This window comes from Dipodomys merriami, unplaced genomic scaffold (genome assembly GCF_024711535.1).
Source record: "Dipodomys merriami isolate MVZ:Mamm:240054 unplaced genomic scaffold, mDipMer1.0.p SCAF_3, whole genome shotgun sequence".
Taxonomy (NCBI): domain Eukaryota; kingdom Metazoa; phylum Chordata; class Mammalia; order Rodentia; family Heteromyidae; genus Dipodomys; species Dipodomys merriami.
This window is the reverse complement of record NW_027204492.1, coordinates 31,863,949-31,886,281: the sequence shown is the minus strand read 5'-3', so window position 1 is coordinate 31,886,281 and position 22,333 is coordinate 31,863,949. Positions and strand designations below refer to the sequence as shown.

General features: G+C 36.8%; 1 protein-coding gene across 4 annotated transcripts in view; it reads right to left on the bottom strand.

The window, feature by feature from the left end:
• Positions 1-22,333, bottom strand: part of Lrch2 (leucine rich repeats and calponin homology domain containing 2) — a 98,519-nt gene that overhangs the window by 63,474 nt on the left and 12,712 nt on the right. For all 4 annotated transcript variants that reach the window (XM_070039877.1, XM_070039879.1, XM_070039880.1 and 1 more), the window contains exon 2: positions 2,585-2,729. In XM_070039877.1, the coding sequence (XP_069895978.1) occupies positions 2,585-2,729 (145 nt within the window). The remainder of the gene's footprint in view (positions 1-2,584; positions 2,730-22,333) is intronic.

Sequence of the window (22,333 nt, the reverse complement as noted above, 5' to 3'; positions counted from 1 at the left end):
GAAACACTCAAGAGACTTTACAATCAAGTGTAAATTTAGAAAAAGACAATGCTTCTCAAATAGTAATGCTGGACAGGCTGCTAGAACGTCAAATACACTGGGATCGGTCACAATCCTTCACACTGCAGCACCAAGAGGTTCCTTGAAAAAATGGTCAGTCTGGGCCTCGTGTGCTGGAGCACATAAGGATTCTATAGCAAGATTCACAAAGTGGGGAGTGTGCAGAATACAAATCAAAAACCATCTTAGCCATTTATTTCGATATTTTACAAAACTAAAATAATAAATAGGAAAATGAGAGCAAACTGATTCTAATTATCCTCTAAGAAACAAAAGGCCCTTAAAATCTATTTTCTTTCCCTTAAGAAGCATGATAATCTAAGGGATCTTTAACTCCCATTTCCTGCATGGGGAACAGCAAATGTGTTCTCCCTGTTCTCAATTTCTCCTTCTTTTAACCCAGTTGTGCTAAAATAAATACTTGCTAAAACAAAGAGGGGAACCAGAAGGATGAAACGGAGGAAGCTAATTGAATTAGCCTAATGATCTTTCTCCAGAATCCGGTTTCTTCCTACAAAGCAAGTAAGTCATTAATCAACTCTTCTTTACTACATGTTTTAGAGGAGACCAAATAAAGCCAGTCATTAGAAGAAATGTTATTTCAATATAGTATGTTTGAAAATGTCTGTCTGTAAACAAAAACCAGTAGTCAACTTTTAGAGGAGACCATATAAGACTAGGAGCATAGCTATAGGGTAAGGCACCAACCTAGCATGAGGCCCTGAGTTCAAACACCAGTACCCCCACCAAAGGATAGAAGAGGAAATTTTAGTAAAATTTTTCTAAGACATACCATACATGCTTATGCATAAATGTAATTCAGTTCTTAGAAAATCATTTATTCCATAAAAGAATAAAATGAAACATAAAACTATCTTCCTTTCCTCAAATATCTCATAAGGTAGGCCAATGAGACTGCATTATTACTTATGCACATTAATTATATTTACCACTTCCCTATAAGGGAACATAGACAAGTAACTTAGTTAATGGAAGCTATGAAAATAATTCAAAACCAAAGTTACAACATACCAGATTTCCATTCAATATCATTCACTTGGCAAGGCAGTGCTTTTCTTATACATGAGTAGCAACTCTTTTGTAAATTCCAGATAAAAGCAGTACAGCCAGAACCACTTACTGACTACAGTTGGCCCTTTATATCTATGGGTTCTATTTCAGAGGCTTCAACCTATCATGCATGGATCAATAATATTCAGGGGAAAAATCTGCATCTTACTGAACATGTACAGACTTTTTGTCATTATTCCTAAGCAAATAGCAACTATTTCTACAGCCTTTATAATAATCATATAGAGATCAGAAAAAGTATAGGGAGCATGCACATGGGTTAGATGTAAACAACATGCCATTTGCTGACTTGGTATCTGAGGCAAGCTTTGGAATGAATCATCACAAATACAAAGGGACAGTTGTATGTATGACACTGGACAAATAGCTAAGCCACTTTCTTTTCTTGTAATGCAGGGACAATAACAGTGCTAATCTCAAAATGCTGTTGGAAGACTTAATAAGGTAATATGGGGAAACATGTTCAATACTACCTGGCACATAGAAAGTACTTACTAAGCAACACTGACATCAATTTGCAACTTTCCAAAAATCCATCCCAATCTATCCATTCTTGAAGTAGCAACAAATCACAAGAACAGTAAAAAATTTTTAGCAGAGGATCACAATGGTTCAATATAACCATATAAAATGATGCTTATCAAAACGAACTTCAATATATGGAAAAAATGAAGTTATTTTAGTGTACTGTTTGCAGTTATTTCTTTTTTTCTTTCTTTTTGTTCTTTTTTCTCCTGCTTTAGTTTATTCCCTTTTTACACTGTTTTTGATTTCTGTATCTTGTATATAACTTTATCTGACTTGGAGAAGTGAAGGGGAATCCCAGAAATGCTGGGACAAAGGGTGAACCAATGCAATAGTGATACTAGATACTATGTTGAAAATGAACTTGATACCTTGAGGGGGTGAGGAGTCAAGAAGGGAAAAAGTGGGAGAAAATTAAGGACGGGTGACACTGTTCAAAAAGAAATGTAGTCATTAGCTGACTGACATAACTGTAACCCCTCTGTACATCACTTTTACAATAATTTTTAATTACTTAAGAAATATTTATATTTCACTGAAACTAAGTGAATCTGTACTACGGTGCCATGATTTCAGGAAAATATGTATGGCCTTGCTATTCAAAGTGAGGTCTAACTACCAACAGGCAAGCATGATCATTACCAGATCTGTTAGAAATGCAGGCTCCATAGTAGATTCAAGGAACTGATATCCACTTTTAACAAGGTTCTCAAGTGAATGATTGCTGTGCATAAACTGCTTTACAGAAAAGACCAAAGCCCTACAAAGCAATGTGAATATTGCAAAACACATAAGATATTATGGAGATAAATACAGGCTACAGAGCCAAACTAAACACAATCCTTTGCTACTAGGAATAATGGGATCAATAAGAAAATCCAAAATTTATTTAAAACAATTTTCTTACCTAATGTTAAGGTATGTTAACATCTGCAGGTTTTTAATGGCTTCAGGAATGGTTTTGATGCAATTATGATATAAGTTTAATGTTTCAAGAGGTGCAAATAACCACACATCAGAAGGAATTTCTGTAAAGCGGTTTCTAGAAAGATCTGAAAAACAAAAATAGTGTTTGCGTGTCAAAAATACACATATCTACAGAAATTAACAAGACTTTTTTCCATTTTATATTTTTTCTTTTTTTTGTTGGTCGTGGGAGCTGAACTCTGGGCTGGACACTGTCCCTCAGCTCTTCAGCTCAAGGTAAGCACTCTACTACTTGAGCCACAGTGCCACCTCCTACTTTTTTCCATTTTATGTTTTGAATTTTATGGGCATAATATTACCCTAGTACCAAATTGTTTTAGATATACCCCATTAAAAATTAATGGATATTCACTTTGAAAAATATTTTAATTTTGTTGACTTGCTTTATTGTTCATTTTCTAATTCCTTAACTCCTGACTTATCTCTGTCATCTTCAAAACAGAACAATTTTTACACTTGCTGAGTCACTTAGAACCTAAGCAACTATTAAAATATTATAAATATTATGGACCAATTCTGTAAAGATAAAAAATTTTTAAAGTACAAATATCCAAGCACTGGTGGTTCATACCTGTAATCCTAGCTTCTTAGGAGGCTGAGAATTAAGTATTATGGTTCAAATCAAGCCCAGGCAGGAAAATCTTTAAGACTCTTATTTCCAATTAACCACCAAAAAGCCAAAAGTGGAGCTGTGACTTAAGTGGTAAGTACCAGCCTGAGCACAAAAGCTCAGGGACAGTGTTCTGTCCCTGAGTTCAAGCCCCAGGACCAGCACAAAAATTATAAAATATATTCACAGAAGATATGTTTATTTAAAAACACACTTCAAGCTGGGCACGAGTGGCTCTTGTCTATAATCCTAGCTACTCAGGAGGCTAAAATTTGAGGATCATAGTTCAAAACCAGCCCAGACAGGAAAGACCCTGAGATTCTTATCTCTAATTAACTACCAAAACATCCAGAAGCAGAGCTGTGGCTCTAGTGGCTACCTGCTAACCTTGAGTCAAAATACAGCACCCAGGCCTGAATTCAAGCCCCAAGATCAGCACCAAAAAATGTACTTCAAAATGATATTAACAAAATCTGCTTCAAATTCTAAAATCCAAATCTGGCATTTAGCTTTAAAAGTATTAGTGGGGAATTATTTCTGACGTTTAAAAAAAAATCCCTCAAGATTCCACAACTCCCTCCATCTCTCTCTCTCCTTCCTTCACACCCAAGTTCACATAAATCCACAGTACAACTAAATTCTTACCTTCCTACCATGGACGTGTTACCCTAGTACAAGTTGGTTTCTGGTCATTCCATATCAACCAAGTAACCAGCAACTTACATATCAACAACCAGTTCGTGTATCTGGAAAAACTCTCATGCTTCAGCCTAAACAACCACCCTTTTGGATTTTTCCCATTACCTTTATTATGTCTGAAGCTTCTTTGGCTACATTTTCCTATACCTGAATTAGGAATGTCAATCATGTCAAAGGTTAAGACTCTCTTTTTAAGACAATCTACTGAGTGACTTCATCATCACATGTCCAAATTATATTCATATACTGAAAAATTACAAATTCAGAATATGTGTAAGTACCTTGTTTGTTATTTGTTTGATGCAGGGTTCTGCTATGTAACTTATCCTAGCCTAAACTAAAAATCACCTGCCTCAGCCTCCCAAGTGCTAGGCTTACAAGTGTGTCACTACGTGCTCAGCTTCAAAGGATATAATGATCTTCCATACTTCCTCCTTATGCCTTTCAGGAACCTCAGATTCTACAAGTACGAAACCTGACCTGAACATGTTCTTCTAAACCATTATTTCTCAGACAGTTACCAAAATGCTCCCAGGTAATTTGCTCAAACTGGTATTCTCCTTCCTCATTCCAAGGGATGAGACATGTTTACTTAGGGAAATAGTAAATTCAGAATATTAATATGCATGTATTAGTATATAATATGAATGAATGGATGAAGAGAAGAGAGGGAGAGAAATGAAGAGACATGGATTCTCATTTGTAATTGACAAGAGAAAGAAATATATAATGTGAAAATTAGCTTTTTCTTCCTACCATTGTAACATTCTGAATATCTGAATAAACTGATAGACTTACAATACCAACATCTAACCTTAAAATCAAGTTTCTGAATATCTGGGTTACCTGGTCTGGTTCTATTGAGGAAAGAAATGAAGCCATTATATGTAGTTTAATGTTTCTGTTTCTTTTACATTTAGAATTATATCTCTTTTCATCTAACTTCAGGAAAATTAATGGTTACCAATAATTTGAAATCCTAAAGACAAAAGTATGTCTAATTGGTTTTCAGTATAATATCTAAAATTTATTACTAAATAATGTACTGGTCCTAGAGATTGATGATAGTAGCTTGAATAAAAACCACAAGAATAATGAAAATGCGAAAGTAGATAGAATTTAAAACACAATTTGGAGTTCATACATAAGAGGGAAAGACAAGGGCTAGGCTATGGGGAATAAATAAGAGATATCAAGGATAGCACACAGGCCCCTTCATGATGCTACTCAAAAAAGTGTGTGAATAGAACAGAAATTTTTGTTGTTGCTATTGGTGGGATTTTATTTTGCTATTTGAAAGAGGGCTTCAGTCAAGAGCTCAACTTTATTTGAAAGAGACTCAAGGGAGATTGCTAAATAAACATTTCACAGGTGATTGTACATCTCAGAAGTGAGGTCTGAAACAGACAAATAATTGGAGGTTGTGGAAATCGTAGAAATATAAAATCGTAGAAATAGATGACATCATAGGTTCCAGAGTTTCCCTTATTTGCAATAACTAGTATATGTCTGAGACAAACAGAAACAGTCAGATAAGTTGATGTTAGGCAAAATGAACCCCAAGATAAGGACTCAAATGTTTTTTCTTTCTTGCTATTGTTTCTAACATATTTATAAGATATTTCTTTGTTGCTTTGTATGTCCCTCCCCATGGTAGAACCCCTGTTCTCACTATATTTGATGTAGGTATAATTTGTGGAAGGGAAGGTGGACCCATTGCAACAATGAGATGTACAAGACATTATGTCGAAAAACGAACTTTACAACTTTGGCTCACTGGGGGAGGGGGAAGGAGGGCAGGGATGGGAAGGGGAAACAAAGGAGGAGGCAACAATGCTTGATAAGAAATGTACTCATTACCTTGCTCATGTAATTGTAACCCCTTTGTACAGTATTTTCACAATAAAAAAAAGAAATAGATGACATCATATAACATCAATGTATTGAGATCAAGATAGGCCATCTATCTGCCTGGAGTGTTATGTGCCTGTAGACCCAACTACTCAGGAGAATGAAGGAGGATGATCACTTGAGCCCAGGAGTCTAAAACCAGAATAAGCAGCAAAGCTTACATCTTAAAAGTAAGGAGGGGGAGGCAGGAAGAAAGTGGGAGAGTAAGGGGAAGGAAGGGAATGGGCTATCAAGAAGGCCAACACTTAGGAACCAAGTAAAGAAAACAAGCAGAGAATACTAAAAGCAATAATAAAAAGAAAGTGGCCCCATGAAGACATCAAAAAAGTTCAGAGCTATAGGAAAAAATCAATATTAATAATGACTTCAAATAAAGTATTTTGATTAACAACAAGACATTACATTAATAATGGAAAATTTTTGCTTGATGCTTTATATTTTTCCCTTCTAAAAAAGATTAGTCGAATTAAAAGTGATAGTACAAGTTCCCTTAAGGAATTTAATTAAATTTATATCACAAACTATTTTCTGGATGTGTTCATGTATTTATTTAGTAAACATGATTTAAAATTATAACAGTTATTACTCTAGTTGAATGGAGCTAAATGAATAAAGAATAAAATCAAAATTAAAACACAAGCTCTTATTTCTAAGTAAGGAAACCTAGAATGTTTTAGATTTTTTTTTTTGGTCAGTCGTGGGGCTTGAACTCTGAGCCTGGGCGCTGTCCCTCGCTCAAGGCTCAAGGCTAGTGCTCTACCACTTGAGCTACAGCACCACTTCCCATTTTCTGGTGGTTTATTGGAGACAAGAGTTTCACGGACTTTCCTGCCCATGATCCTCAGATCTCAGCCTCCTGATTAGCTAGGATTACAGGCGAGAGCCACCAGCGCCGGGCTATGTTTTAGATTTTCAAGTCAGTATAAACATCCTCTCTTTATAAGCATTGGGTAAACAAAATAATGCCAAAAGAACACTAAAACCATGGAAAGAAAGGCTGGAAATAACCCAAAACAGCTTATATCTTAATTTTGTGAATTATCTCACACTAATAGCATTTCATATTTAATTGGAAATGTGAAAATTAACTTCATAAAGATATAAAAATAAAATCAATCATTTAAATCTTTTGTCTGTGATAAACACTTATTGAAGGAGCTTCTATAACATTAAAAGTTGTTTAATGAGTGCCAGGAACAATAGCACAAACCTGTTTCCTCAGCTACTTGGGAAGCAGAGATCTTCTAATCTCCAGATCACATCTCAAGATCTTTCCAGGCAAAAACACAGTAAGTTCCCACCTCCACAAACAAGACAGGCACAAAGGCACATATCTGTAATACAATCTATGTGGTAGGAGGGTTGCAGCCCAAGGCTGGCCCAGGCAAAAAGGGATGGGAGTGTGGCTCAAATGACAGTAAAAAGAAGGAAAGGTTCCATCTAAAGACAGGAGAACAAACTTCTAATTTATTCCTTGGAGGATTAATTTCACAACAGTTTCAAAGTCTACCTTCTCCTTCTTTGGGAACAAAAAGGATTTAAGAAAAAACAAAAAGATGGCTCATCTTTTCCACACATAAAAGGGAAATTCATTTATTATTATCTTCATATGGTTGGCTGAAAAATAGCCCTGAAAGATAATCAGGTAATGATTCCTGGATCCTATGTTACCTTAAAAATCAATATTTTATAAAATATAATTAAGAACCATAGCAAAGAGGAGACAACCTGGATCATCCAAGTGAGCCCTAAATGATGTTCTCATAAGAAAAAGTCAAAGGAGACCAAGTATGGTAGGGCACATCTGTAATCTCAGCACTTGAGTGGCTAAGACAGGAGGATCTTGAGTTTGAGACCAGTATAGGCTACATAGCTACACAGCTATACCCTGTCAAGTATTAGAAATGGGAAGGAGATGGCAAAAATTATACAGACACATTGAAGTGTGGCAAACATTGGAAAAATGTGGCTATAGAATGCCACAGCCACCAGAAGCTGAGAGAGGGAAAATGGATTGTCCCCTAGAGCTCTTGGGGAGAAAATGGTCCTGCTGAACCTTCGACTTTAGCGTCATAAAACTCACTTAGGACTTCTCGTCTTTGGAGCTATGAAAAACTAAAATTCTGTTGCTTTAAATCATTACATTTACTGTAAGGTGTTAGAGCAGTTACAAAAAATTTAATTAAATCCACAATTCTCATTTATCAGGGTTAAAGTTATAATGTCTGTAAAAACTTTTAAAATTAAATAGCCCTGTATTTTTTTCTTGTTCAGCAAGGTGATAGTCAATTAATTAATATCCTTAGGGTTAATCACCTTTACAACACTGAACTAATTTCCCTTTATTCATTTTGTGTGTGTGTGTGTGTGTGTGTGTGTGTGTGTGTGTGTGTGTGTGTGTGTGTGTGTGTGTGTGTGTGTGTGTGTGTGTGTGTGTTAAAGCAAGAGGACCTGGGTGCTATCCATCAGTGTTATCACTCAAAGCTGGTACTGGACCACTTGAGTCACAGCTCTGCTTTTTGCTGGATAATTGGGGATAAGGGTCTCACAGATTTTCCCACAAAGCTGACTTTGAACTGTGATCCTCAGGTCTCAGCCTCCTACAGGCATGACCAGTGCCCATCTTTGTCTCCTTTTTAATCATAATCATATCAAGCAGTAAAAGCAGTCAATCAACAGTAAACAGATTGATGTGTACTATTTTCTGTATTCCTTCAAGACAATCCTTGCTGCTACTAGATCATCTTAAGTAATCTGATCTAAATTATGTTCCATGTCACTCTTGAGCTTCAAAGATTAAGGAAATTGGGCAAGGAAGGAGATAAGTTAGATGGAAAGGTCATCTACTGTTGTCCCCAACCTGAAGCCCCAAGCACCAGATGGGTCCATCTGCTGCTCAGTGTAATGTCTGGTCTATCAGCTAGCAGTTTTGCTCAAGTAGAAAAAGTGATTTTCAGAATACTCATACTACATAAATTATACTAATTAGATTGCTCTCTTATTCTCTGCATTCCTTAAAAATTTAAATGTTGATCCCTTAAACAGAATCTCTATGTTGATTCCTTAAAAAGATGAGCCCTTGGAAGTGGCGCTGTAGCTCAAGTGGTAGAGCTCTCGCCTTGATCTGAAGAGCTGAAGGACAGCGCCCAGGCCCAGAGTTCAAGCCCCACGGCTGACAAAAAAAAAAAAAAAGATGAGCCCTTATTAATGTATAAAAATGTAAACTGTATTTTTCCTTGGAGGAGGGCTTGTACAAGCTGCCAATTTTAAAGTAAGACTTGTTTAGGTGCTATTTAGTAATACAGATTGCCATATGCCTTCTTATTTTTTAAAAAAAATCCAGGTAATATTTAAATCCTGATCATTTTTATCTCTGGAAATTCCCATAGAGTAAAGCATGTTGGGAGAAGAAATTGTCATCATTAATAGAGCTATTACCATAGTGTTTATGCTTTCCAGAATTTCCAGACTAGCCTAGGTAATATAGCAAGACCCTGACACAAGAAGGCAGAAAGGCAGGAAGGCAGGAAGGTAGAAAAGCAGGCAGACAGGAAGGAAGGAAGGAAAGAAAGAAGGCTGGCAGGGAGGGAGGAAGGGAGGGAGAGAAGGAGGGAAGGATGGAGAGAACATAGAGAAATGATTTGAAATTAGCACTTTAAATTCCTATCAATAATAACAGAAGTATGATTGATAAAACCATTATACACAGACCTCATATACTGGATCAAAATGCTTTTCATTTTGCATAGATATCTAAACCTTATAACAATCTTAAGATGTACGTACATTAAACATAAGAAGCAAAGACAGGTTGGATGCCATGAACTATAGTTTCCGAAGTAAAAACCAACAACAGGGAGGTCATAAACTCATCTGTGACTTCAAAGTCCATGTGCGCTGTATGATTTTCCATTCTGCCACTATCATGACCTCTTGTGTCACATTTTAAATATTCTGTTGGAAGCATAACATAAATATTACTTGAAGTCCCACTTCCGAGTTAAGAAATGAATAAACAGACTTATAAAGTCCTCCAATGCTGCTAATTTACCAAATGAGTTGTTTCATCTGAGATAACACACACTTTTCTTGATTCCTTAAACAGATGAGACCTTATTAATGTTTCAATATTGCAATCAATTCAATAAATAAGAATTAAATCAAATTCCCTAAACAAATTTTTTCAAAAAGAGGACACATCCTATAGACAAAACACTGTGTCAATTTTCTGTGAAAGATTATGACAGGAGTGAAATTGATCCCACTAGTTTGTCAATGTTGGCTTAAGGCTGTTGTACAGATGCCAGCACAAGGCATAAGACTACTGTGAGAGAGACGAAGGACTGGTACTCAGAAGGCTTGTGGCATGAACAGTCCATTTGCACCAATTTCCTTTGCCCTCAAATACAATGTGGATAATGTAGGTGGGTTAAAATGGCATATGCATGAAGTACATCATATTTTAGGCAAAGAATCTTATAATGGGGAAGCTAAATGTTTCTAACAATAAGAATGTCTATCCTAAGTTTGAACGATGCCTAACTGTCCTTTAGACTAAGCAGAGATATTATTTCCTTCTTCCAAGGATGCAAACCAATCTGACCTTTTCTGCCAAGAAAAGCCTATGTCTATCTTGTAAGGCTCTTGCTGGTAGAAATAAATATTTCTGAAAAGATGGTTTAAGGGGCTGGGAAGGTGGCTCATTGGTAGAGTGCTTGCCTTGCATGCATGAGGCCCTGGGTTCGATTCCTCAGTACCACATAAGCAGAAAAAGCCAGAAGTGGTGCTGTGGCTCAAGTGATAGAGCACTAGCCTTGAGCTGAAGAGCTGAGGGAAAGTACCCAGGTCCAGAGTTCAGGCCCCAGAACCAACTAATAAAACAAAGACATGAGGTGTTTAGCATCTCACTTGTAAGATGTATGGGAACATGAGACCTGGGAAGAACATCTCCCAATAGTACAATGGTATTATTTTTCTAGCAGGATTTAAAAGCTGAATCCTAACCACAAAGAATTTAGTGGTAAAATATTTAGAAATTCAAAGGGTCAAATTCTCTGTGGTCCTGCAGACAAATTATCTTCACTTTCCAAGTTGTATTCTGTTCCCCAGGTAGCATCCTGACTGACTCATGATTATTCATTTAAAAAGATTACATTAGACATTACCTATAAATTAGGTACAAAGGGTTAAAAAAAGGTTCAAAATCCTGCAAGACCCAACAGGAGTTGATGGCTCCCATTTGTAATTTTATCTTCTCAGAAGGCTGAGATCTGACCATCATGGTTCAAACCCAGCCAGACCAGAAACGTCCCTAAGACTCTAATCTCCAATCAGCCAGAAAAAGCCAAAAATGGAGGTATAGCTCAAATGGTAGAGTGTCAGCTTTAAGCAAAAAAAAAAAAAAAAAAAAAAAAAAAAAAAAAACCAAGCAAGACAAAATTGGTTAATCACATGTAGAAAACTAAAGCTAGATCCTTCTATATCACCTTGTACCAGAATCAAGTCCAAATGGATCAAAGACCTCAGAGTCAAAGCAGACACCCTGAAAACATTACAGGATGAAATAGGAGAAACCCTAGGTCTTCTTAGCACAGGCCGAAATTTTCTTAATAGAGACCCAGAAACACAACAAATCAAAGAAAAGTCAGACAAATGGGACTGCATGAAACTGCAGAGCTTCTGCATGGCAAAGGACATAGCTAGCAAGATCAATAGAAAGCCCATGGATTGGAAGAAAATCTTCATTAGCCATACAACGGATAAGGGTCTCATATCTAAAATATACTTGGAGCTCAAAAAATTAAATCCCCCAAAAACAAATCCTCAAAGAAACAACTGCCCAATAATAAAACTAAAAGACTTAAAGGCTAAAGAGAAACTTCTCTGAAGAGGAAATAAGAATGGCCAATAGATGCATGAAGAAATGCTCAACCTCTCTAGCAACTCAAAACGACATTGAGATTCCACCTCACCCCAGTTAGAATGGCTATAATCAAGAAATCTAATAACAACAGATGCTGGAGGGGATGTGGACAGAAGGGAACCCTACTGCATTGTTGGTGGGAGTGTAAATTTGTTCAACTACTTTGGAAAGTAATATGGAGGTTCCTCAAAAGACTCCACATAGAGATCCCCTATGACCCAGCAATCCCACTTTTGGGCATTTACCCAAATGATCACAAACAAGACCATACTAACGCTACCAGCACAACTTTGTTAATTGCAGTATTATTTACCATAGTTAAGATATGGAACCAAGCCAGATGCCCCTCAGTAGATGAATAGATCAAGAAAATGTGATACACACACACACACACACACACACACACACACACACACAATGGAATTCTATGCCTCCATCAGAAAGAATGACATTGCCCCATTTGTTAGGAAATGGAAAGACTTAGAAAAAATTATATTAAGTGAAGTCAGCCAGGCCCAAAGAAACATAGGTTCCATGGTTTCCCTTATTTGCAATAACTAGTATATGTCTGGTACAAGCAGAAAAGGTCAAAAGCTATGTACATATGAACAGATAAGATGATGTTAAGTGAAATGAACCCCAAGATAGGGACACAAGTGGTTTTTTCTATTGTTTCTAATGCATTTATAATGTACCATGTGATTTTTTGTTTCTTTGTTCTTCCCCAATGGTATAACTCCTGTTTTCACTGTATTTAATGTCGGTCTAATTTGAGGAGGGGAAGGGAAAAAACAAAATGTTTAAATAGGGATACAGGTTGACCCATTGTAACAATGTGATGTACAAGACACTACGTTGAAAAACGAACTTTACAATTTAGGTGGGGGTAGGGAGGGAATATAGTTGTGGAGATGGGAGGGAAGGGATGGTAGGGGAAAAACAAAGGAGGAGGCAACAATGCTTGATAGAAAATGTACTCACTACCTTGCTCATGTAACTTGTAACCCCTCTGGCACAGTATTTTTACAATAAAAATCTTATTTTTAAAAAAGCCAAGCAAGACTGTCTGCCCAGAACTGGCACTAAAAAATGCCCCATATCCATTCGGTAGAGTGAGAGGTAATGTGGAAGCAGTGTGTACCATGACTGAGAATCCAGCACATCCCACCAGGCAGAATCTATAGAAAGGAAGCACAAAAGTTTAGAAGGTTCTATTGACATTGGGGATGGGAAGGGAGGCACATGCCCCTTATTAATTCTGAGCTACTATGGTAGACAGAGCTATGACAGTAAGTGGTGAAGAAAAATGCAGAAGCTGTCCTTTGATAAGTTTTACAAATGAGTAAATGTTTTGTATGTGTGCCAGTCTTGAGTCGTGAACTTGGGACCTGGGCCTGAGTTTCTCAAGGCAAGTGCTCTACTACTTGAGTCACAGCTTCACTTCCAGCTTTTGGTGGTTAATTAGAAAGAAGAGTCTCACAGCCTTTCCTACCCAGCCTGGCTCTGGACCATGATCCTTAAATCTTAGCCTCCTGAATCACTAGTATAACACACATAAGCCACTGGTGCCCAACACAAACGAGTATTTGAAGTTCAGGAATAAGTGAAGCTGAAATTAGAAAAATCTAAAAGACAGAATGTAGCTGGGTGCCATTGAATTATGCCTGTTATCCTAGCTAACTCAGAAGGCTGATATCTGAAGTTCTGAGTTTGAAACCAGCCTAGACAGAAAAGTCCTGGAGATCAACCAATTAGCCAACAAAAAGACAGAAGTGGAGATGTGGCCAAAGTGGTAGACACTGAATTTGTACTATAGTTTTTAGATGACTCTGAATTTATTACCTCATATATGGTGTATACACGTGTACATCTGAGGGAAGGTGGGAGCAGAGCACAGAATAAGTGGAAAGCAGGTGAAAAAATATAGCAGAGTGGCCCATAAGCTGCACTGAACATTGATGAAAGTGAACTAAGTAATTCAAGGGCAGTGATGAGAGGGAGGGAATGAGAGAGAAAGAGGGAACAGCTGATAATAAGCAAAAGGAAATAAATGTACATATCACTTGATTTGTAAAAAAAAAAAAGTTTTATTGTTAAAGATCATAGAATTCAGGGGCTGGGAAGGTGGCTCAGTGGTAGAGCGCTTGCCTTGCATGCATGAGGCCCTGGGTTCGATTCCTCAGCACCACATAAGCAAAAAGAAAAAAGCTGGAAGTGGCGCTGTGGCTCAAGTGGTAGAGTGCTAGCCTTGAGCTGAAGAGCTGAGGGACAGCGCCCAGGCCCAGAGTTCAGGCCCCATGACCGGACCCCAAAAAAAAAAAAGATCATAGAATTCATAAGCAATGTAAATTAACATAATAACTATCATTGTGAAGATCAAAAGGTGTTTGTGACCAAAGATATTTTTTTTAAAGGCTGAGCAATGAACAAGAAGCTCTGAGTTCAGGTCCCAGTAATGGCACACAAAAATTTTACACAAGAAGTTATGTCGACAAACGAACTTTGGGGGTGGGGGAATGGAAAGGGATGGGAATGGAAGGGAAGGGGAAACAAAGGAGGAGGCAACAATGCTTGATAAGAAATGTACTCATAATAAAAAAGAAAGAAATGTACTCATTACCAAGCCAGGTGACTGTGGCTCATGCCTGTAATCCTAGCTACACAGGAGGTTGAGATCTGAGGATCGCAATTCAAAGCCAGTCCGAGCAGGAACGTCCGTGAGACTCTTATCTCCAATAAACCACCAGAAAACCAGAAGTGGCTCTGTGGCTCAAGTGGTAGAGCGCTCCCCTTGAGCTGAAGAGCTGAGGGACAGCACTCAAGCCCAGAGTTCAAGCCCCACGACTAACCAAAAAAAAAAAAAGAAGAAGAAGAAGAAATGTACTCATTACCTTGCCCATGTAATTGTAACCCCTCTGTAGGGTATTTTCACAATTAAAAATAAATAAATAATAACATATGCATAACAAAATATATATATACTCATTATCAGACTAGAAGTCCCATTTAAGAATGCTTTATGTAAAAGGAATATGGAAGAAGCCAGAATTTGAAATGAAAGAAGAAAAGAAATAAAATGAAGTAATCTGGAAGGGAAAACTACACCTGTGTCATGGTTGAAGCCAAGACTCTCTGCTAATTTTTAAAATATTATTTTCAGGTCCTTTGTTTATCAAAGGTGGTATAATTTCACTCAAATGTTTTAAGAACTGTTTTTAAATAAACACAAATGAAAAGTTTAAAAAAAAAAAACAAAGAAAGAAAGATCTCAGACACCAACCCCTAGAAATCCCATTCTCATTTGACTCTGGTACCAAATTTCCTTAGATGTTTACACTGCAGTCATCACTTATTCCTATTAAAACCATAATTTTCACAATTATGTGACTGAACCAATACTGCACCTCAATATTTGGGATATATCTCCAAGTCCACAAAAGTCTTGGGGACTACATATAGATAACTAGGTCACTTAGCACAAGAGCACTTAACTGGATCTGAACTATATTTCTGTTTTCCCTAATGTAGAAAATACTCTCAGAATTGCTTTTACTCTTCACTATATTGCAAATAAGTAAATATTCAGCAACTATTAAACTCCCAGGAAGAAATAAGTAATAGTAATGAAAGGAAAGTTATCAAACTATATATAATGAATAGTCCATAATGTTCACAAAGATACAAAATAGATAGTGGAAATCAGGCCATTATATTTATTTTTATGGCATAATACATATCAGAATTCTGCTTTAGGATAGTGTGTAAAAATAAACCAACTTATTTATTTTCTAACATGAAAATAAAAAGTTTAATTTTCTCTACTTCTTGGTAACTATGATATCCCAAATGTGAGCAGTTACAGTATGTAAAATCTGGTTAGTGAGACTTTACATTTTAATACTTTCTTATCTATTTTCTCTCTAAAGAACTGTCAGAACTAGAAAAAAGCAGCAAGAAAACAGGAGGCCTCACAGCTGTCTGTCCATGCAAAAATGGAGAGTGCCTTTGAAGTATTAGACTCTAATGTTGGAGCCTGATGGGAAATGACAACCCCAGGGCTCTGGCATCTGCTTTCAACATATGCTCTCTGCAAAAACAGGTGATTTCTTGACTCAATAATCTCTAGAAGGGTGTTGTGCTGTCATTCAGGAAAAGATCATAAACACTGAAACCTTAGTGAAGGAATATGATGTATAGGTTATAGGATTTCCATGATGACATAAAATATTAACCATAGTACAGTGGTAAGAAGGTCACTTGTAAAGTAGACACTGAACAAAATGAAGAAAAACTGCTTCCAAGCCAACAATTAGGAGAAATGATAACACAAATCTCACTAAACTACAGCAAATAGTGATGATTCATTTAGAGCCTAGACCCTTTGAGAAGCAAGGGTTCAAACAAACAGATGCAGCAAGACACAGTCACAGCTGCTAACCAGAGAACCGATTACATGTACGCTCAGTGAGAAAAGGGCTGTAAGTCATGCAACAATTAAGCTACGTGGAAGGACAAGATTTTATTCAAAAGGGATGGGGTGGCTGTATGCAGTGTTGTCTATGAGAAATTCTACAAAATCTTTCAGTTTCACCAAGAAATAATGACTAAGGAATCAATATGATGACATTCCAATATAAAAGTGCTGTTTAAGAATAACACTATATTTTGGTACATTGCATCTTGTATATACAACATATGTCTAATCTGGGGGAGGGGAAGGGGAATAACAAAACAGTGAAACAAGGACACAAGATGACCCATTGCAACAATGATACCCATAGGACAATATACTGAAAATGAACTTTACCAACTTCGTGGAGGGGGAAGGAGTGTGGGAAGTGGGGAGGAGGAAAGTGATAGTGGGACAATAACAAGGGAAGGTGTAACAATGATGGACAAGTAATGTACTCATTGTCTTACTCATGTAACTGTTAACCCTCCATATAGCATCTTTACAATAAAAATTTTAAAAGAGAAAAAAAAATTTCAAGAGAAAAAAAGGTGGAAGAAAGGTGAACAAATATAGCAGTGGTACTCACTGGACACTATGTGGAAAATGAACTTGACATCTTGTGGGTGAGGGCAGGAGGGATAAACTAGGAAAGAGTGATGGAAGAGGAGACATAGCTCAAAATGAATGGTACTCATTACTCATTACCTGATTCATATAACTATAACCCTTCTGTATATCAACTCTACAATAACTTAAAAAAATTCTGAGTTGTTCCACAAGTCCAAAAAAAGAATAACACTATACTTCAACCTTTAGACATTTATATATGGTAAATTTTGCATTCTGAATCAACAGAGTGTTATTCAGAGATTATCCATCGACTTCTATTTTGAAAAGATAAATATTATAACCATATCACATAATCTCTAATAAAATAAAATCCAGATGGAGGAAAATGATAAACATGAAAAAAGCAACCACATTTTAGAGATCACCTATTATCAAAATGAGAAAGAACTTCTGAAGTACCAAAAGAAGAAAGAAATCACAAATGAAATATTTGTTAGTTTAGCTATATAAAAAGAAAAACTTCACTCTATCAGAAAGGAACAAATAGATGTTGGAGGTGTGATTCAGTTGTTAGAGGACTAGTCAATGAGAGAAAGTGGCAAGTACCAAGTTCGAGTCCCCATCTTGGACCTAAACAAAAAGAAAGAAAAAAAAGGAACAAATAATATATGCTAATAAAAAAGCAAAGTGACACCAACACTCATTAATAAAACCTGGAGCAAAGACATAAATTAAAAAATGAAAATGTTCACTGACCAACACTCATATAAGAATATGTTCTGCCTCACTGTACTCAAAACAAATAAAAAGATTACAGTAACATAATTTATCCCATAAATTTAAAGTTTCTTGTAAGTTGGTTTTTGTTGTTGTTGCTGATGATTGATTGATTGATTGATTGACTAACAGTGCTGTGTACAGAAGCAGGGCATTGTGCATGGTAGCAGAGTGTTCTTCCACTGAGCTATAATACCAGAAGTGCTAGGATATATCTCAGTGGGAGAAGTTATTTTAATTTGGGCACTTCTATAAAACATTAATGGAAATACAAATTGAGGAAGCTTTTACAGTAAGTAATATGGTAATATGAATCAATGTCCTAAAGAATAGTGAGATAAGTAGTTCTATGAATTCAATTCAATGTCTACAAATTTTTTAACTAAGAGATATATAATAACGTATATATTTATAAGGATTATTAACAAGAGTGAAGAACTGGAGGTGGAGCTCACTGGTAGTATGCTTGGTTAGAATGCACAAAAACTTAAGTTTGAGCCCAATCCCCTCCCCAAAAACACTGCGATAAAAAAATCAGAAACAACTGAAATATCCAACAATAGGGTAAAGACTAGATAATATATAGTATATTCTTACATATAGAATATCCCTACATAGCAAGATCAATAGAAAGTCCACGGATTGGGAGAAGATCTTCACTAGACATATAACAGACAAGGGTCTCATATCTAAAATATACCTGGAACTCAAAAAATTAAATCCCCCAACAACAAATCCTCAAAGAAACAACTGCCCAATAAATAAGTGGGCTAAAGACTTACAGAGAAACCTCTCGGAAGAGGAAAGAAGGATGGCCAATAGACACATGAAGAAATGCTCAACCACCCTAGGCATAAAAGAAATGCAAATCAAAACAACATTGAGATACCACCTCACCCCAGTTAGGATGGCTATAATCAAGAAATCTAATAACAACAGATGCTGGAGGGGATGTGGACAGAAGGGAAGCCTACTGCATTGTTGGTGGGAGTGTAAACTTGTTCAACCACTTTGGAAAGCAGTATGGATGTTCCTTAAAAGAGTCCACAGAGAGCTCTCCTATGACCCAGCAATCCTACTTTTGGGCACTTACCCAAATGATCACAAACAAGACCACACTAAAGCTACCAGCACGACTATGTTTATTGCAGCATTATTTACTATAGCTAAGATATGGAACCAACCCAGATGCCCTTCAGTAGATGAATGGATCAAGAAAATGTGGTATATATACACAATGGAATTCTATGCCTCCATCAAAAAGAATGACATTGCCCCATTTGTTAGGAAATGGAAAGGTTTGGAAAAAATTATATTAAGTGAAGTAAGCCAGGCCCAAAGAAACATAGGTTCCATGGTTTCCCTTATTTGCAATAACTAGTATATGTCTGAGTCAAGCAGAAATGGTCAGATAAGTTGATGTTAGGGGAATGAACCCCAAGATAAGTATTCAAATGTTTTTTTTGTTTTTTTTCCTTTCATGATATTGTTTCTAACATATTTATAAGATGATTTCTTTGTTGCTTTGTATGTCCCTCCCCCACGGTATAACCCCTGCTTTCACTGTGTTTGATGTTGGTATAATTTGTGGAGGGGAAGGGGAAAAACAAGTCGTTTAAATAAAGGTTGACCCATTGCAACAAAGAGATGTGCAAGATGTTATGTTGAAAATGAACTTTACAACTTTGGCCCCGAGGGGGGGAGGGGGCATGGGGAGGGGGCAGAGATGGGAAGGGATGGTAAGGGGAAACAAAGAAGGAGGCAACAATGCTTGATAAGAAATGCACTCGTTACCTTGCTCATGTAATTGTAACCCCTCTGTATGGTATTTTCACAATAATAAAATAATAATGAAAAAGAATATCCCTACAATTTTACAGCCTTTAAAAATCATATTATAGCTAGACACTGGTTGCTTGCTCCATAAGCACCAGTGGCTTGTGGCTGCAACTCTACTTACTCAGGAGGCTGATATCTAGCGGATCATCATTTGAAGCCAGCCCAGGCAGAAAAGTCAGTGAGACGTTATCGCCAAAATGACCAGCAAAAAGCTGAGCTGGAGGCATGTCTCAAGTGGGAGATCACCAAATGACCAAGCAGGCAGACCAATCAAGTTCTGAATTTTTTTTAAATCATATTATTGAGCTGGAAATGGTGGTCCACATATGCAATGCCAACATTTAAAAGGTTATGCCAGTAGGATCACAAGTTCAAGTCTGCCTGGGCTATGATAGCAGTGCCAAGCTAGCCTTACAAATCTTTGTTCCACCCCTCCCCTCCCCACCACATTATACTTGTGATTCCATATTATATATGTGATACCCATATGGAAATATGTTCACGGGGTAATACCTAGGATATTTAGACTATAAAACTATACTGAAAGTATGAACCAATTGGTTCATTTTAAAATATATTTTATGTACTCCTACAGAAACTTCTATGCACAACAGGATGAGCATCAGTGGGGAGGGATAGTAAGAGAAAAAACGAGGGAGGGGGTAACAATGTTTGACAAGAAATTTACTCATTTCCTTACTTATATAACACTGCCTTTACAACAAAATTAAATTAAATTTAAAGAGAAGATATTGTATTTAGTGAGCAATAGCTATTTGAGCTGCTTATTTGAGCTTAGCTTATAAAAAATACCTTATTTGAGCTGCTGAATAGCAAGCACTGAATATTGGATCAAGAAATTAAGAGCAATTTATAGTAAATTGACTAATTACAAAGCAATGATAAATTCTGAAAATAAGCAAAAAAAAATCTGCCTTGTTTGTGTTAAGTGGTCATGCAACCTCTCCACATTATTACCTTGACAGTTGACAGTAAGAACAAAGGGATCTGGCAGTGTATTGCTAAGATAGTAAATACCATCAACATAGTACCAGCCCCACATACGATAAAATAAAACTGGAGAGATTAATTAAAGCCAATGTTTATAATGGGTTGCTCTGTTCAGTCAATGCTAGACTGCAGATATGCAACAGTTTATTCACAGCTGTATTTGAATAAAGACTGCATGCTTCAAGAAAGAGGCATTGGATAATGGGTAGGTAAGAAACAGCCTTGTGACAAACTCTTCACACATATGTCTATCTTGCCAGGTACCAAGGAGGATCATAGTACTACCTAAAGATTTGAATCAGTTCATGGTTCAGCCATATCCATATGATGTATGTTGATACATGGAAGATCACCAAGACACTATAGCAGAATACCACTCCAACATTCTATAGTTCACACAAACAGTAAAGAAACTGATGTATAAAATGGGACGTGCCCCATTCCCTAATTTTAAGCTTTAAGCACTTAACAAGTTGGTACTGGGGATGTGGCTCAGTGGTATAGTGCTTGTCTAGCATGCTCAAGGCCATCGGTTCAAACAACTCTGCAAACTGCTGAAGTTCAATATGGAAATTTGTCCTTATTAAGCAATATGTTATTTTTTTCTAATAGTTTTTTTCAGCAGTACTAAGGTTTGAACTCAGAATCTTGCACTTGCCAGGCAAGAGCTTCTACTTAAGCCATATCTCTGGCCAATTTTGCTTTAGTTGTTTTACAAATAAGGTCTCATATTTATGTATGTCCAAAATGGCCTGAACAGTAATCTTCTTATATATATATATATGCTTCCCACAGTAAACAAGATGACAGGTGCACACCATACTGCTCAACTTTTTAATTGACTGAGATGGGTGTTTCATGAACTTTTTTCCTTGGATGACCTCAAACTTCAATCTTTCTGATATCAGACCTCCCAAGGGGCTGAGATTACAAGCAGGAGGCACAATGGTCTGGATTAACTTTTCTCAGTTTTTAAATAATGTAAGAAGCAGGGCACCAGTAGATCGTGCTTCTAATTTTAGTTACTAAGGAATCTGAGAACCAGAAGCTCTCAGTTCAATGTTAGCCTGTGCAGAAAAGTACACAAGACTTCATCACCAAAATAATCAGCAAAACACAGAGCTAGAGACATGAATCAAATGGTAAGGCACCAACCTAGCAAACAAGACATCAAGTGTGAGGCCTTGAATTCAAATTCCAGTACCACTAAAAATTAATAATAATAATAATAATAATAATAATAGAACAATAAAAACAAAACTCGGAGCTGAGCGCCAGTGACTCATACCTGTAATCCTAGCTACTCAGAAGGATAATATTTGAGATCACATTTCAAAGCCAGCCTAGGCAGGAAAGTCTGTGAGATGCTTATCTCCAATTAATCACCAAAAAACTGGAGGTAGAGCTGTGGTTCAAGTAGTAGAGTGCTATTCTTGAGCAAAAAACTAAGGGACAGAGCCCAGACCCTGCATTCAAGCTTTGATACATCGTACATACTATTGGAAGACAATGAGAGGTACAATCTAAGAGGAGAACAAGGGGTATACATAGAAAACAGAGAAAAAGCAAATAAATTATGGAAGAAATGGAAAAGGAATCCAAGGATAAAAAGCAGACTGTATGCTCTCCAAACAGGAGTAGGCTGAATGAAAGTGATTAATCATTCATTTTCAGACCTTTACATCTTGACATCAACTCTGTTAACTTTACCATGTCATCAATTCTTAGAGTCATTGAGATGTGAAAAAAATAAAAGTATATTCTTTGTATATTAAAAAAAGCAGACTAGCCGGGTGCCAATGGCTCATGCCTGTAATCCTAGCTACTCAGGAGGCTGAGAACTGAGGATCACGATTCAAAGCCAGCCCGGGGAAGG